Source organism: Bos taurus, chromosome 25 (assembly GCF_002263795.3).
Source record: "Bos taurus isolate L1 Dominette 01449 registration number 42190680 breed Hereford chromosome 25, ARS-UCD2.0, whole genome shotgun sequence".
NCBI lineage: Eukaryota > Metazoa > Chordata > Mammalia > Artiodactyla > Bovidae > Bos > Bos taurus.
In genome coordinates, this window is record NC_037352.1 from 1,124,208 (window position 1) to 1,137,312 (window position 13,105).

General features: G+C 67.7%; 2 protein-coding genes across 4 annotated transcripts; one reads left to right on the plus strand and one right to left on the minus strand.

The window, feature by feature from the left end:
* The first annotated feature begins 1,740 nt into the window (after positions 1-1,740).
* PERCC1 (proline and glutamate rich with coiled coil 1) lies at positions 1,741-5,102 on the plus strand. Its single transcript, XM_015460241.3, has 2 exons — positions 1,741-2,429; positions 3,701-5,102. The coding sequence occupies exon 2, from the start codon at positions 3,734-3,736 to the stop codon at positions 4,526-4,528; it is 795 nt and encodes a 264-aa protein (XP_015315727.1). The 5' UTR covers positions 1,741-2,429; positions 3,701-3,733; the 3' UTR covers positions 4,529-5,102.
* A 38-nt stretch (positions 5,103-5,140) lies between these two features.
* Positions 5,141-12,927, minus strand: CCDC154 (coiled-coil domain containing 154). Of its 3 annotated transcripts, none has more exons than XM_059881485.1 (17): positions 12,443-12,927; positions 12,130-12,346; positions 11,852-12,041; positions 11,667-11,713; positions 11,273-11,368; positions 10,702-10,825; positions 9,117-9,218; positions 8,915-9,043; positions 8,566-8,687; positions 8,147-8,273; positions 7,931-8,068; positions 6,962-7,081; positions 6,814-6,890; positions 6,337-6,454; positions 5,847-5,933; positions 5,394-5,581; positions 5,141-5,286 (listed from the first exon to the last, which is right to left on the minus strand). In XM_059881485.1, the coding sequence occupies exons 1-17, from the start codon at positions 12,450-12,452 to the stop codon at positions 5,157-5,159; spliced, it is 2,022 nt and encodes a 673-aa protein (XP_059737468.1). In that variant the 5' UTR covers positions 12,453-12,927; the 3' UTR covers positions 5,141-5,156. The 3 variants fall into 3 exon arrangements, with proteins under 3 accessions (XP_059737468.1, XP_024841058.1, XP_059737469.1); XM_024985290.2 differs by having other exon boundaries at positions 8,566-8,690; XM_059881486.1 differs by lacking the exon at positions 8,915-9,043 and having other exon boundaries at positions 8,566-8,690.
* Between the last annotated feature and the right edge of the window lie 178 nt (positions 12,928-13,105).

The window sequence follows — 13,105 nt, forward strand, 5'->3', positions numbered from 1 at the left end:
TGTCGAGGCCTGAGAGCAGAGGTGGGGGCAGGTGGGCACAGAGCTGTGAAGGCCCCACACCGCGCACGAGGGGGACCGGCTGGGAGCAGGCGCTGGGGGGCCTGGCAGCCTGAGTGCCTTGGCCCCCGGCCCACTCAGGGGCCCCAAGGGTCAGGGGGCTTGGAGGCCACTCCATTCCTTGGCTTGAGGCCCCTCCCCCTTTCAAAGCCAGCCGGGCCCCTCTGCTTCTGTCGCCCCGTGTCCGCTCACCCGGCGCTTGGCCCCTCCGCCTTCCCTCTGAATCACGGCCCGTGGGGTAACCTAGGGCCATCTCCCATCTCGGGGTCCTCCTCTCAGTCAGCCCCGCTGGGTCCCTCTGCCAGGTGAGGCAACGGCAGTTTCCAGGGCGAGGGGATGGGCATCCTCGCCAGGCCGTCCCTGCTGCTGGAGCACCTTCACTGCCCCCTCAGTGCCCGCAGACCCCCTCCTTCATGAAGACCCCCTCTGGCCACACTGTAGGACCTTCTCCAGGGCAGGGCTGCACCTCACCTTCATCAGCCCGGCCCCCCCCAGGCAGGGGTCCGGCACAGGCGAGGGCTGGAGACTGACCCACAAGCCCTCCTGGGGCCTCCGCCCAGATTGCACTGCTCTCGCCACCCTTCACCCGGTCGCCCAGCCAGACTCCAGCCCTTCCCCAGGCCCGGGCCCTGGTTGTTCCCGACAGGGAACTGCAGCTGGGGTCCGGGCAGATGCTGGGGTCCAGGCCTGGGTCGGTCACGGAGGGCACTCCTTGGGGCTGTTTCTGGGCAGAGAGGGACCCTGGGGTCCCAGCCACCCTGGGCAGCCACTGGACCCCATGCCACAGCTTCCCTTGGCTGCTGTGAAGGCCCCCGCGGGGCGGGTCACCGGCCTGGCCTGGGCGCGGGTTGCGTCCCTAGGGTAGAACTTTGCATTTCCTGTCATTTCCCCCAAAGCCAAAGCCAGTCCTGAAGGCAGGCGTTGGACCCTCCAGGTGGCGGAGAAGTGACTGGCAGCTTTCAGCAGGGCAAGTCCCCCCACAGTCCCCACTAGGACCCCTGTGGGATGGGAAGGGAGCAGCCCCCTGCAGAGGGCGGTGGAGCCTGGAGCTGAAGGGCCCAGGGAGGGGGTGGACAGGTAAGGCCTGCAGCCGGAGGGAGATCTCGGGCCATGAGTGACCGTGGGGCCCGGGGGCCGGGCACATGCCAGGTTGGGAGGGGCTGCTGTCCTATGCTGAGAACCTGGCCCCCCAAGCAGCGGTGGCTTTGGGAGACCCCCAGCCAGCACTGGGGGTGCTGTCCGGGAGAAAAGCACCCAGCTATGCCCACATGTGGTGGGTGACGAGGCAGAACAGTGTCCCCCAAACCGTGTCCACATGGACCTCAGAAGGGAACCTCACATGGAAGGAGAGTCAGCGGGGCGAGGTCAGAGGGACTGGAGTGGTCCTCAGTCCTGCGACAGGTGTTCTCGAAAGAGCAGGGAAACTCGGACATGACACAGGGTGGGGTGGGGTGGCCCTGCGATGAGCGGAGGCTGGGAGGCTGGGAGCCTGGGATCAGGAGGGAGCAGGGCGGGTGGGCTCCTCGATAGAGCCTTGGGCAGGACCTTTCACTTCAGGCTTCTGGCCTCCAGGGCTGTGAGAGGCTCCCCCAGCTCTGTTCAGCCCCCTGGTTTGCTGGGAACTGGCTGGGCGGCCCCAGACGCAAGTGCAGCAGCACATGGAGGGGGCAGGGAGGACGGCCCGCGAAGATGCTGGGGTCCGGGCCTGGATCCTGGGCGGGGGTTGGCGGGGTCCAGGCCTTCTGGGGTCCTGCTCGCGGTGTCGACTGTAACCGCCCTGGAGACGCGGGGAGGACACCCCTGGGCGGGACCCCCGGGGCTGAAGGGGCTACCACGTCCCTCAGAGGAGGACCCAGATGCCAGAGAAGCAGGTGCCAAGGGTGGCGCCCCGGGGGTGGCGGGGGTTCCTCAGGGTTTGCCGCACGTGCACCTGCCGCTCTGGAGCGGTGGGAGGTGGCGGGAGCAGCCCGGCTGGTGGTCCCTGGCCCAGAGCCTGCTCACCCAGGACGCTGCGGAGGCAGGATGTCCTCTAGAGAAGGCTACTCCAGAAGTCAAAATAGCATGAAATTTAATTTTCCGCCTATTTGACAAGGCTGGGTCTGGGCCCCAATCAGCGCTGAGATAAGGGTCCTCGGCCGGGTGTGAGCCAGCTGGGCGAGCGGCAAACACTCCACCGTCCCCGGGCAGGCTGAGGCTCCCCCCGCGGGACCCTGGTTGCCGGGCGCTAAAGCAAACGGGCTCTATTTGCCCAGTCTGCGATGACAATGCAGTCATCAAATATTTGCTGGCCTGGCCGGCCACGGAGCTCGGCTATAAACGCTTGAGCCCAGGTGGAGGTGGGCCTGCCCAGTGGGAGCTGCAGGCCGCGGCAGGTAGGAGCCAGGCTGGGTGGTGGGTGGGCGCGGGTGGCAGAAGAAGACTGTGGGCTCCTCTGCCCAGGTGGTCTCTGCAGACCATCCACCCACGGGGAGGGGTCACCAGCAGGGTGGGGAGGGCTGGGCCATTGAGGACAAAACCAGGCCAGGGGGAGACAGACACCCGAGGCTCGGCTCCCCACCAGCGGCCATCCGTACCCCAGCACTGGGGCCACGGGACACCCAGGCGGGGAATAGAGACCCCAGAACTGTGAGCAGACAGCAGGGGCAGGGGGCAGCAGAGGGGAGCTCCCCTGACTCCGACTCCTCGCCCCTCCCCCACGCACAGCGTGGTTTCCTGAAGCTGGGACCTCCTCCGTCTCTGAACCCCCTTCCCTTTCTTCCTGCCCCCTGCCAGGGCGCCCACCAGGAGGCCTCTTGGCCAAGGGTTGGCCCACCTGCCTCCCTGAAGCAGAGGAGCTTGGCCTGTCCCGGGGTGGGGGCCTCCCACATTCATAATCAGCTCCCTGCACCCCCGACCCCGCCCGCAGCCCCCCTTGGCTTGCAACCTGTCAGTGACTTGCCCAGTCCTGCCTGCACCACCTCCCCACACCTAGCCTCAGGCTAGGAACACTCGAGGTGACCCCGAACCAGAGAGCACAGGGAAGCCTGGGGTGGTAGGGGTGGAGAAATGGCTCTGTCTTCCCCCAAAGGCCCCCCAGAGTCACCGTCACAGCCCCTGAATCCCCCAGACTTCAAGGGACAGAACAGCTGGGTCAAGGTGGCCAGGCCCGGCCTCCTGGGCTCAGCACTGGCACCTCAGGGACGGGGGGACCCTGCCAACCACAGACACTCATGGGGGCCACCAAAGGGGTCCCCCGCTCCCACCCCGCCCCGGGGCAGATGCCGCGTCAGCCAGCCTGTGTGTCAAGGGCCACAGCGACCCTGCGCTGCGACAGCGCTCTGCTCTCCAGACCCCAAAGCCACCCACAGCCCAGCCCAGCTGGCTCCCTGCCCCCTGGCCCACTCCCGTCTCTGAGGTGCTGTTTCAGTGGCACTGTCGCCAGGCCCCCAGCCCACAGGGCAGGATGAACCCGCCCCCTCGGGGTGACCGTGGCCCGCACGCCCCCTCCGGCCGCGCCCACCCACCCGCGGGCCACCACCTCGTCTCTCCCCAGACATCAGCCGTCCCCGAGCTCGGCACCCGCCCCAAGCCTGCAGTGGCCGTTCCCCTAGCTCGGCTGGGGTCCCCGCCTGCTACCCTGTCCCCTCTCTTCCTTCCTCCACAGCCGGAACCCGCTGCCCTGACAATCCAGGAGGAGATGGCCGCGGGGGTCATCCGGCCGCTCTGTGACTTCCGGCTGCCCCTGCCGGCCCTCCAGCCCTTCCTGTCCCCAGTCCCGGAGCCCCCAGATACTTCTGAGGAGGAGGAGGGTGAAGAGGAGGAGCTGGAGGCCGAGGGGCCAGAGGGCCATGGCCCAAACTTCTGCACCCCAGGCTGGGCCCCCGAAGATCCCCCCCTGGACCCCAGCAGCCCGGAGACTCCGCTGCAGCTGCTGCGGTTCTCGGAGCTCATCAGCGGCGACATCCAGCGGTACTTCGGCCGCAAGGACCGGGGGCAGGACCCTGACGCCTGTGACATCTACGCTGACGGCCGCCCGGCCAGCAGCTTGGCCAGGGAGCTCTCCTGCGCCGATCTGGTGCGCCCAGCCCGCAGCACCCCCCCAGAAAACCGTGAGGCCACCGAGCCCGGGGGCTGCTCCCCAGGATGCCCCGAGGGGCAGGCGCACGGGCCAGGCCTTGGTAGGGATGGGCCACCGCTGCTGGGGCCCCTGGCCGAGCTCTTCGACTATGGGCTGCGGCAGTGCCCTGGTGCCCAGGCAGTGAGTGGGCGGCGACTCAGGCTGGAGCGCAAGTACGGCCACATCACCCCAATGACCCAGAGGAAGCTGCCCCCATCCTTCTGGAGGGAGCCGGCACCCAGCCCCTTGGGCCTGCTGCACCCCGGCACACCTGACTTCAGTGACCTGCTGGCCAGCTGGTCGGCAGAGGCCGGGTCCGAGCTGCTGGGCACGGGTGCCCCGGGCCTGGAGGGGGTGCAGCTGGCCGAGGCCTAGTGATCAGTCGAGGGTCAGTGGGGGTGAACCGAGGGCTCCAGGCATCCAGACTCACCTTCCTGCTGAACTGGAAGGAGCCAGGGGACCCCCAGCCACGGCGGCCACCAGGACTTGGACCAGCTCAGGTGGGGGTTCCCCAGGCCAGGGCAGGGGTGGGCCGGACCTGCCCAGGGGCTCTGCCCACAGGAGGGAGGGCAGGGCAGGAGCTGCAGCCCCTCGGAGGTGGGGGCTTGAGTCCACATGCTGTGGGTGAGTCCCATGTCCCCCAGGCCAGCCCCCAAGGTTCCAGCCAGCGGTGTAGGGCCACCCTCTGCACTGCCCGCTCGGCTGGCCCCAGGGTGGCCCCTCCTTGCGGTGCCCACGGCAGGCCAAGGCCAGCTACTGGGCCGAGGGCTTTCTGGTGGGGCGGGAAGTGGGCGCCGTCTCGGTGTGGAGCGAAGGCCCAGGGGGGCGTGGTGCTGTGGGCAGGAGGCCCTGGGGAGCTGTGGGGCCTGGGCTTGGTGGCTCTGGCTGGAACAGGGGTTCTGGGAGTCTCGGAAAGACCCTCTCGGTTTTTTTCTCTGCCCAGGGCCTCCTGCCCCCCCCCGGGAGGGAACTCTGGACTCGCACAGGAATGGGGCCGGCACGTTTATTTCTGGGGAATAGGTAGGGATGAGAGTTGGCGGGCAGGCTTCTGGACAAGGGGCTTCTCCAAGGCCGCGCTCCTGGACATCTGCCGGGCTGCCAGGTTCACGAGAGCCGCCTTCCACTGTAGCCACCTGCCCGAGACACGGCTCACGCCCGGGGCTCACCTCCATCCCCTGCCCTGCGGCCTCCCCTGAACCCGGATCTGCAGGCGCTCTGGAAGGTGGCTCCTGCTGCCCACCTCACGGCCTGATACACGCCCCAGCGATTCATGGGGACCACGTCGTCAGGGGCCACGTCCTTGATGAAGAGCTGCTGCCGCCCCAGGGACATGGGGCCCCTCCTGCTGCTCAGTGTCGGGGTCCAGGGGCCCTCCTCGCTCCACAGACGCAGCACGCTCTCCTGCAGGGTGGCCATTGCCTCCGTGCGCTGTGGACGCGGGAGTCGGACCAGACAGGGGCCTGTCAGCGGGGATTATCTCCCTCTGGACAAACCCGGGCCTTATCTGCCGGGAAATGCGGCTTGGGCCAGACACGCAGACAGACAAACGGCTGCGCAGAGAGGAGAGCTAGGAGGTGGCCGGGTTGGGGGTGGTGAGGGCAGCAGGGCGTCAGGCCCCGCACAGAGGAAGGCACGGGCGGCCCCCCTGCAGGCCTGGGGGGCGGGAGCGGCCAGCACGGGTGCCGCCTCTCACCAGCTTGGTTTCTGTATTAAACTTGAGATTCTGGATGGTCTTGTTGTCCTGGATGCTGGTTTCCAATTTCATCATTTGGTTCTGAAACTAAACACGGCCCTCCATTCATGGCCACGCACGGACGCAGGGAGTCTGCAGCCCCGGGCGGCAGCCCCACCCCAGCCATTTGGGGCAGGAGGCTCTCCCACGAGAGGGTCCTGGCCCCTGGGTGGAAGCTGGCAGCATCACTGTGCCCAGTGACAAGGCGGGACTCGGCAGTTCTCAGGGCCGCTCTCTCCCCTGTGACTGTGGACGTGCCCCAGCATCTGAAGGTCCATGTAGGAGCCCCTACTGGTACTCTCAGAGGCTGAGGTATGCAGAGCCAGCAGCAGAACGGCTGGTTCCATGGGCCTTGCCCCACCCGCCAGACATTGTCCTGGATCTGAGCCTCCCTGGTGGGGGGAGGTCTGCGTGGCCCCGGCCCCTGCCAAGTGTGCCAGGCCCTGGGTACCGTGGCCAGCTTGCCCTGGATCTCGGCGATCTTGCGCCCGGGGTTGCCCTCTCTGAGCAGCTGCACGGAGGACAGCAGGGCAGCCAGCTCCTGCCTCACGGCCTCGACCGCCAGCTCTCTGTGGGCACAGAGGTGGGGCTGCTGGGCTCTGGGAGAGCCCACGGGGGCACACAGGGCGGTGGAGGGAGGAGGCCCTGGGAGGGGCAGGGGTGCTCAGCCTTGCCACCTCTCTGGTGGGCACCGGGGGGTCCCCAGGAGGTGACAGGGGGAAGGCAACCCCCAACAGGACCCAAGCCCAAAGATGGGCCAGGTGGGGCTGGGAAGGGCTTGGGGCAGCCACAGAGGCAGGGGCTTGGGGAGGACGCCCACCGTCAGGAGACCCGGGAGGCCGCAGGTGATGCTAAGACAACTGTGCCCTGCTTGGGGGGGCAGCCCCGCCCCGAAGGCCCTGCTGGCCGTGTCGGAGCCGGGCCTCACCTGGCTGTGGCCTCGGCAGAGATCTTGCAGTCCGAGTCGCTCTTGTGAAGCACGCACTTGTCGGTGACAGCCTCTATCTGAAACGTGGAGCGGGCGGGCAGCTACGGCCTGGCACAGTGGGAGGGGAGGCCGCCTGGCCCACACCCACCTGCTGGGGCAGCTGGTCCACTCGCTCCTGCACCTCCCGCAGGTGCGCCTCTGCCTCCTCTCGACACCGCGTCAGGCCTTCCCGCCACCGCTGCTCTGCAACCTCCCACTCACTCTGTGTCTGGGGGGGGCACCAGTGAGGGCCAGAGCCCAGAGGGAGTGGGAGGGGGGAGGGGCGGACAGATGGACACGTACCCAGACCCGACACAGTCACCCCCACACAGCAGAGCTCCTGGAGGGCTTGGGGCACCCTCCTTAGGTCTGAGCAGGTCCACACTAACTGGACATAGCCTGGCCTGGCACACGGCAGGCCTGGCTCCCTGCCCCAGTGGCTCACAAGCCTGTGTAGACAGGCACTGAAAACAGACATCCGCCCCACCGCCGAAGGGTGATCATGTGTGCACACGTGTGTTCACGGGAGGACTGAGGGCATCCGAAGGGCAGCAGCTCAGTGCCCATCAGCGGACAGGTGGATAAGCTGCGGTCTGTCCACGGCGAGATGTCACAGCCAAGAAAAGGAGGCGGGTGCTGACGCACAGCACGGATGGGCCCCAGACACGTGACGCTCAGTGAGAGATGCTCAGTGAGAGATGCTCACAGAGGCCACGGGGTGTTCGGTCCCACTTATGTGAAACGTCCAGAGCAGGCAGATCCACAGACAGGGAGCAGATCAGTGCTTGCCTGGGGCTGGGAGTGTCCACGGACACACGGGGTTTCCTTCAGAGAGGAAGGAAAGGTTCTAGAAGTGACCATGGTAGTGCTTGTACAGCTCCGAACGCACGAAGAACCACGGAATTACACACTCTGAAAAGGTGGACTGTTGTGTGCCCTGAACCTCAATAAAGCTGTTAGAAAAAGAAGACAAAGAACCCCTGGGAGGAGGCTGCTGTGCTGGCAGCTTTGTGGAGCCCGTGCGCTCTGGGCCCGGGGCCGTGGGGCCAGTTGCCAGAGCGGCGGGACGGGTACTCGCCTCCCGCAGCCGCATGCTCAGCGTCTGCTCCTGCAGGTCCAGCCGCCAGCTCAGGGCCAGGAAGTGGTCACTCAGGTCCTTCACCTGCCTGACCAGCTCAGCCACGGACACCTCCAGGGCCTGGCTCTTCTCTCGGAGCTGCAGGGGGTGGGGCTGAGTGTGCCGCCCGCCTGGAAGGGGGACCCTGTGAGCCCGCCCCCTGCCCAGCGGCCTCACCAGCTCCAGGGCGCCCTGCGTCTCCTGCTGGGCCAGCTCGCCGGCCAGCTGCATAGCCTCCAGGTTCTCCTGCAGGTAGGTGGCCAGCTCCCCAGCCCGGCTGTCTTCCAACTGCCCCTTGGCATCCCTGGGGGTGGGTGTCACTGAGAGAGACTGACCTCCAGCCAAGGCTGGCCCCCACCCCGGGCACTGGACTAGGGCCACTGGCTTCAGAGCCTTCCAGGAGGCCCCAGGGACGAGATGATGGGCGTCATCCCAGGGGCTACTGGACTGGGCTGTGTCCTCTGCTACCACTCAGAGCACCCTGCGAAGCAGGCTGGGGTGTTGAGGGGAGCCCCCACTACAAGGCCGCCCCTCTGCCCTGGGGCACCATGCTAGGAGGACACCTGCCCTGCCTGAGGGCCCGCTCGGACACCCACCAGGCCTTCTGCTCAGCCAGGAGGACGCGGTTGAGCGACACCTGGTTCTGCTGCACGAACTCTGTCAGCTGGACCACGGCCTTGTCCAGGCCCCGGCACTGCTCCAGGAGGTGGCACTCTTCCTGCTGCCGGGTGGAGGGGGCCTGGCACACTGCCCACCTGGCGCTGCCCCCACAGGGCCCGCACATGCTGTGCCACCCCCCTGGCCTCTCCATCACCCACCTGGCACTGCCCGTCCCCCTCACTGGGCCTGCGCCTCCCTGCTGCCTGGCAACGTCCCCACCTTCCTTGCCTAGCACCGCCCCCTCACCTGGTACTGCCCCTCCCCCTGGCCCTGCCCCTCCCCCACCTGGCACTGCCCCTGCAGGGCCCGCACGCGCTCCGTGTCCAGCTCCTGCAGCTGCCGCCACCTGCCCTCCAGCTCCTCCCGTAGGGCGCTCTCCGCCCGCAGCCGCGCGCTCTCCGAGGCCTTCATCCTCTGCAGCGGCCAGTGGCCATGAGCCTGGGGCGTGAGGGGCATGGCCACCCCCACTACCCCCACAGGCGCCCACCTTCTCCAGGGCCAGGAAGCTCTTCTGCAGGAAGCCGCACAGCCTGGCCTCCCTCTTGAGGAAGCGGAGGCTCATCTCCTCCCCCAGCTTGGTCATCTGGGCCTGCGGGCGGGGTCCATGTGGTCACCATGGCAGTGGGCATCCCCCACGTCCGCCCCCTCGCCCACAGTGCCATGCTGTGCTCTCCCCAGCCTTCTCTGTCGGAGGCAGCCCTGGTCCCCACACCTGCAGAGCCGGGCCCGTCACGCCCTCCAGAGGATGGCAGGTGGGCAGGTGGGCAGGCGGGGCCCTGGTCCCCAAGGGCTATGAAGGGGCCCAGGACACACGTGGTCCCCACAGTGACCCCCAGACCCCCGGGCCAAGGGACGCTGCAGACCAGCCACCTATCCCACCCCTGCCAGGAGCTTGGTGCCCGTTTGAGCATGGATGCACACACGCAAACACATGTACACACACACATTCGCTCGTACACTGCCTGCCCTTGCCCCCGGGCCCAGGGAGGAGGCCCTTCCCCTTTCTCCCTCCATTGTTCCCTTCCTGCCTCACCAGGGGTCTGGGTGCAGCCCCGCCCAGCGCCGCCCCCCGACACGCCCACAGGCTCGAGGCACCCTCTCCTTTTAAGGCCGGGAGGGCCGCCCCTAGTCCAGGGCAGGTGTGCCTGGCCGGCACGTGCCTCCCTGCCCCATGCAAGCTGACCTAGAGCCGGGCTCAGCTGCTTCTGCAAAGAACCAAGAGGCAGACATTCGGGTCGATGGGCCCAGGGTCTCTGTCACAACCCTCCAGCTTCGTGGCTCCTGCGCCAGAGCAGCCGTGGGCAACAGTAGACAGACGACCACAGGCCGAGGAGCCCACTCAGTGCCCTGGGGCACACTACGGAGGCGGTGGGCCAGCCAGGCATGGGGAACCCTGGGCCCCGACACTGCCCGGAGCGCCTGCCTGTCGATGGGGCCAGCACACCACCTTCCCACAGGGCCACGCAGGGGCGGCAGGCAGCAGGGCAGCTGAGCTATGCAAGCAGCAGCTGGGGACGTGGTGCGGGGCCTGGTCTCTATTTGCAGAGCTGCAAAGGCTAGGCCAGAAGTGCACGGCCCCAGCCCTACCTTCTAAGCCACGCGCACTGGCCCAGCAGCGGGCCTACCGGGATATGCATGTCCATGTGCGGGGGTGGAGGGTGGGGAAGGGCCTCAGGGTATGAGCTTCTGTTTCCAGATCCAGGGGCTGGTCCCTTGGGACGGGGAGGCGCTCGTGATGGACTTTCTGTAGGGGAGGAAGTGCTCTGTCTCGTGGCCGTGACCGTGGCAGTAGGCGCTGACCACAGGTGGCCACAGGGCACTGTGGCCTGGCTCGTATGACCAAGGAGCCGACATGCAGAGACCCCCATGGCCAGTGGCCACCACAGTGCACAGCGTGGGTCTTGGGGGTTGGTCCAGGTCCAAACACGTGGACAGAACCAAAAGGAGAGCCGGGGAAAGGAAGAGCCCGCTGACGGAGGAGACGCCGGCTGGGAGGGATCCGGTGTGGGCCAGCTCACTGGCAGCTCGTCGGCCGCTCAGATGCCTGGGCCCAGCGTGGGCCTCCTGGGTACCTGCATCCTGGTCACCTCATGGTCCACCTTCTGGCCCGCCTCCTCCTGGCTCTTCTGCAGGGCCCCGCAGGCCATCTCGCGGTCCTGCTCCTCCTGCTTCAGCTTCCCAGTCAGCTCGGACAGCCTGGGGGCAATGGCTGTAGGTGACGGCAGCCCAGCCAGCCGGAGGGCCTTGGGGTGCCCCAGGGATGCTGCGGGGGCCTGGACATCAAGTCCTTCTCAGGCCTGAGCCTGTATCCAGGGGGTGGAGACTGATCCATGGGCTGGCAGAGCAGGGGGTCTGACCCCGCCGGGGTAAACGCTCTCGAGAGGCCAGAAGCCCAGCGCGTGTTCCCCCTGCGCCCCCACTCCGGGATGGTAAGAGCTGGGCTCCCTGTGAGCGCGATGACGGCGGAGGGGTGGGGTGGGGACCCTGGGCTCAAGTCTCTTTTCCCCACAGAGTGTCCACAGGGGTTCTGAGGCCTCCTGTCAACCAGCAGCTTGGCACCCAGGGCGGGGGGACACCTGCCCTGCCATGGGACGCCCCAACGACCACTTATCAGGTCCAGAGACCGCCTCCCGAGGGGCCCACCTGAGGCTGGCCTCCTGCTCAGCGCCCTTCCGCTCGGAGTCCTGGAGTGCCTGCTTCCTCCGGATCTGGGTTAGGGCCTCCCGGACTTCCACCAGCCTGGCACACAAGAGGCTCATCTGCCTGGGGCCCCGCCCAGTGGCCAGGAGCAGGCTGGGCAGCCTTCAGGGTGGGGGCTTGGCCAAGCCTCAGCCCCCTTCCTGGGCTCCCGGGCTCCAGCAACCAGGCCTTCCGGAGAGGAGCTGTGGATGGATTTGCTAACCCGAGAAGACGCCACATTGGAGGGAACCAAAGCCCGGGGCTGGGGCCCACGCTGGCCGGGCAGCAGCGGCTGCTTCCCCAAAGGCCCTCTCCCTCCCCCAGGCCTGTTCTGTGAGTGGGGGGTACGGGGGGGTACCTCTTGTCCAGAGCCTGCATCTGATTCTGCTGCTGTGGGCCAGGGAGCTGCGAGGCGGAGACACGGGCTGAGTGCAGCCGGGGCCTCGGAGCCCGACCCCGGGGGTTGTCGGGGTGCTGGGCCTGGGCTGAGTGGGGCTCAGGTTCTGGGGAGGCGCTGCCCCCAGGCCTCGGGACACGCCCCACCTGGACAGCCTCCTTCTCGGGGGCTGGAGCCACCCGCCGTGTCTCCAGCTGCAGCCTCTTCAGCTGTGTGTCCTGCAGCTGCAGGCAGGCCCGCACCTGCAGCAGCTCCCGCAGCAGGCTCAGCGTGGCATGCTCACAGCGGGCCCGGTGTCCCCGCAGGGACGCCACCTCAGCCTGCAGGTCGGCTACCCTGGGGGGCGAGGAGCAGGCCGAGTCGGCCGTCTGTGTGGGGCGGTGGTACTGACCATGAGGCTCCCTCGCCTGCCCCAGGGGCTCACCACTGCTCCAGCTGCTTCCAGCGCTTCAGGGTGCCCTGCTCCAGGTCAGAGGCCTCGGACTGCAGGCGACTGCACGCATCCTTCTCCGAGACCTCCTCCGGACTCAGGGGCTCGGGGCTGGCCAGCTCTTCCTCCAGGAGCCCCAGGTCCTCTGGGGCAACGGTGCTCAGCTGGGAGGGCGGTGAGGCCTCGGATGAGGGGCTGCTGTCTGTCCACTCTACGAGAAGGTGCCTTGGGGTTCGCCTTTGGGGCTGACCGGGGAGCTGCTCCCAGATGGACCCCAGACCCTGCCGCAGGCACCCACTGCGCTCACCGTGGCTCATCCCACTGGGTACACAGCGAGGCTCAGGGAGGGCTTGGATCCCGCCGTCCACACAGGAAGCTCAGGCTGAGAGAGGTCCAGGCCCCACTTGAGGACACACAGCGTTGGACAGCAGAAGCAGGACAGTGGCTGCCAGCCCAAGGCCGCCAGGGCTGTGAGGGTAGCCGGGGGTCCCACGGGACACAGAAGCTCTTGCCCAGACAGTCCCTCTAGCTCCAGCCGCCACTCACAGCTTCACCTGCAGCCCTGCTTGTGGCCGGCCTGCTGCTAGGAGGCCTGGGCCTCGCGCCCCGCGGCGGCCCAGATCCGGACCCGGGGGTGAGGGTGAGGGGCAGAGGGCACAGTGGGGAGTCAGAGCCAGAAGCTCCAGGGTCAGGGGAGCACGTGGGGCGCAAAGAGGCTGCCCCTGCCCTCACATCCCTCCTTCTGGGACAAAACCAAGGTTGGAGGACAGCGGGGCTCTGCCGGAACCTTCTCCTCAGCAGAACCTCCTGACTTCACGGCCCAACTGCCGGTGGAACCCGAGCCCTCAGCTTCCCTGTCCCAGCGAGGCCGCCCCAACTGCCCACTCTCAGATGGACCCGAAGGGACGCCCCTCTGCCCGTCGGGGGAGTGGCTGCTGGCCGCTGGGTCAGCCAGGGAACCCCTAGCCTG

Coding starts and splice junctions, on each gene's coding strand:
- PERCC1 (XM_015460241.3), top strand. CDS start 3,734: ATGGCCGCGGGGGTCATCCGGCCGCTCTGTGACTTCCGGCTGCCCCTG.
- CCDC154 (XM_024985290.2), bottom strand. Junction 10,826..11,272: donor GAGCAGGAGGCCAGCCTCAG/GTGGGCCCCTCG, acceptor CATTGCCCCCAG/GCTGTCCGAGCTGACTGGGA. Junction 9,219..10,701: donor ATGAGGTGACCAGGATGCAG/GTACCCAGGAGG, acceptor CCCCGCCCGCAG/GCCCAGATGACCAAGCTGGG.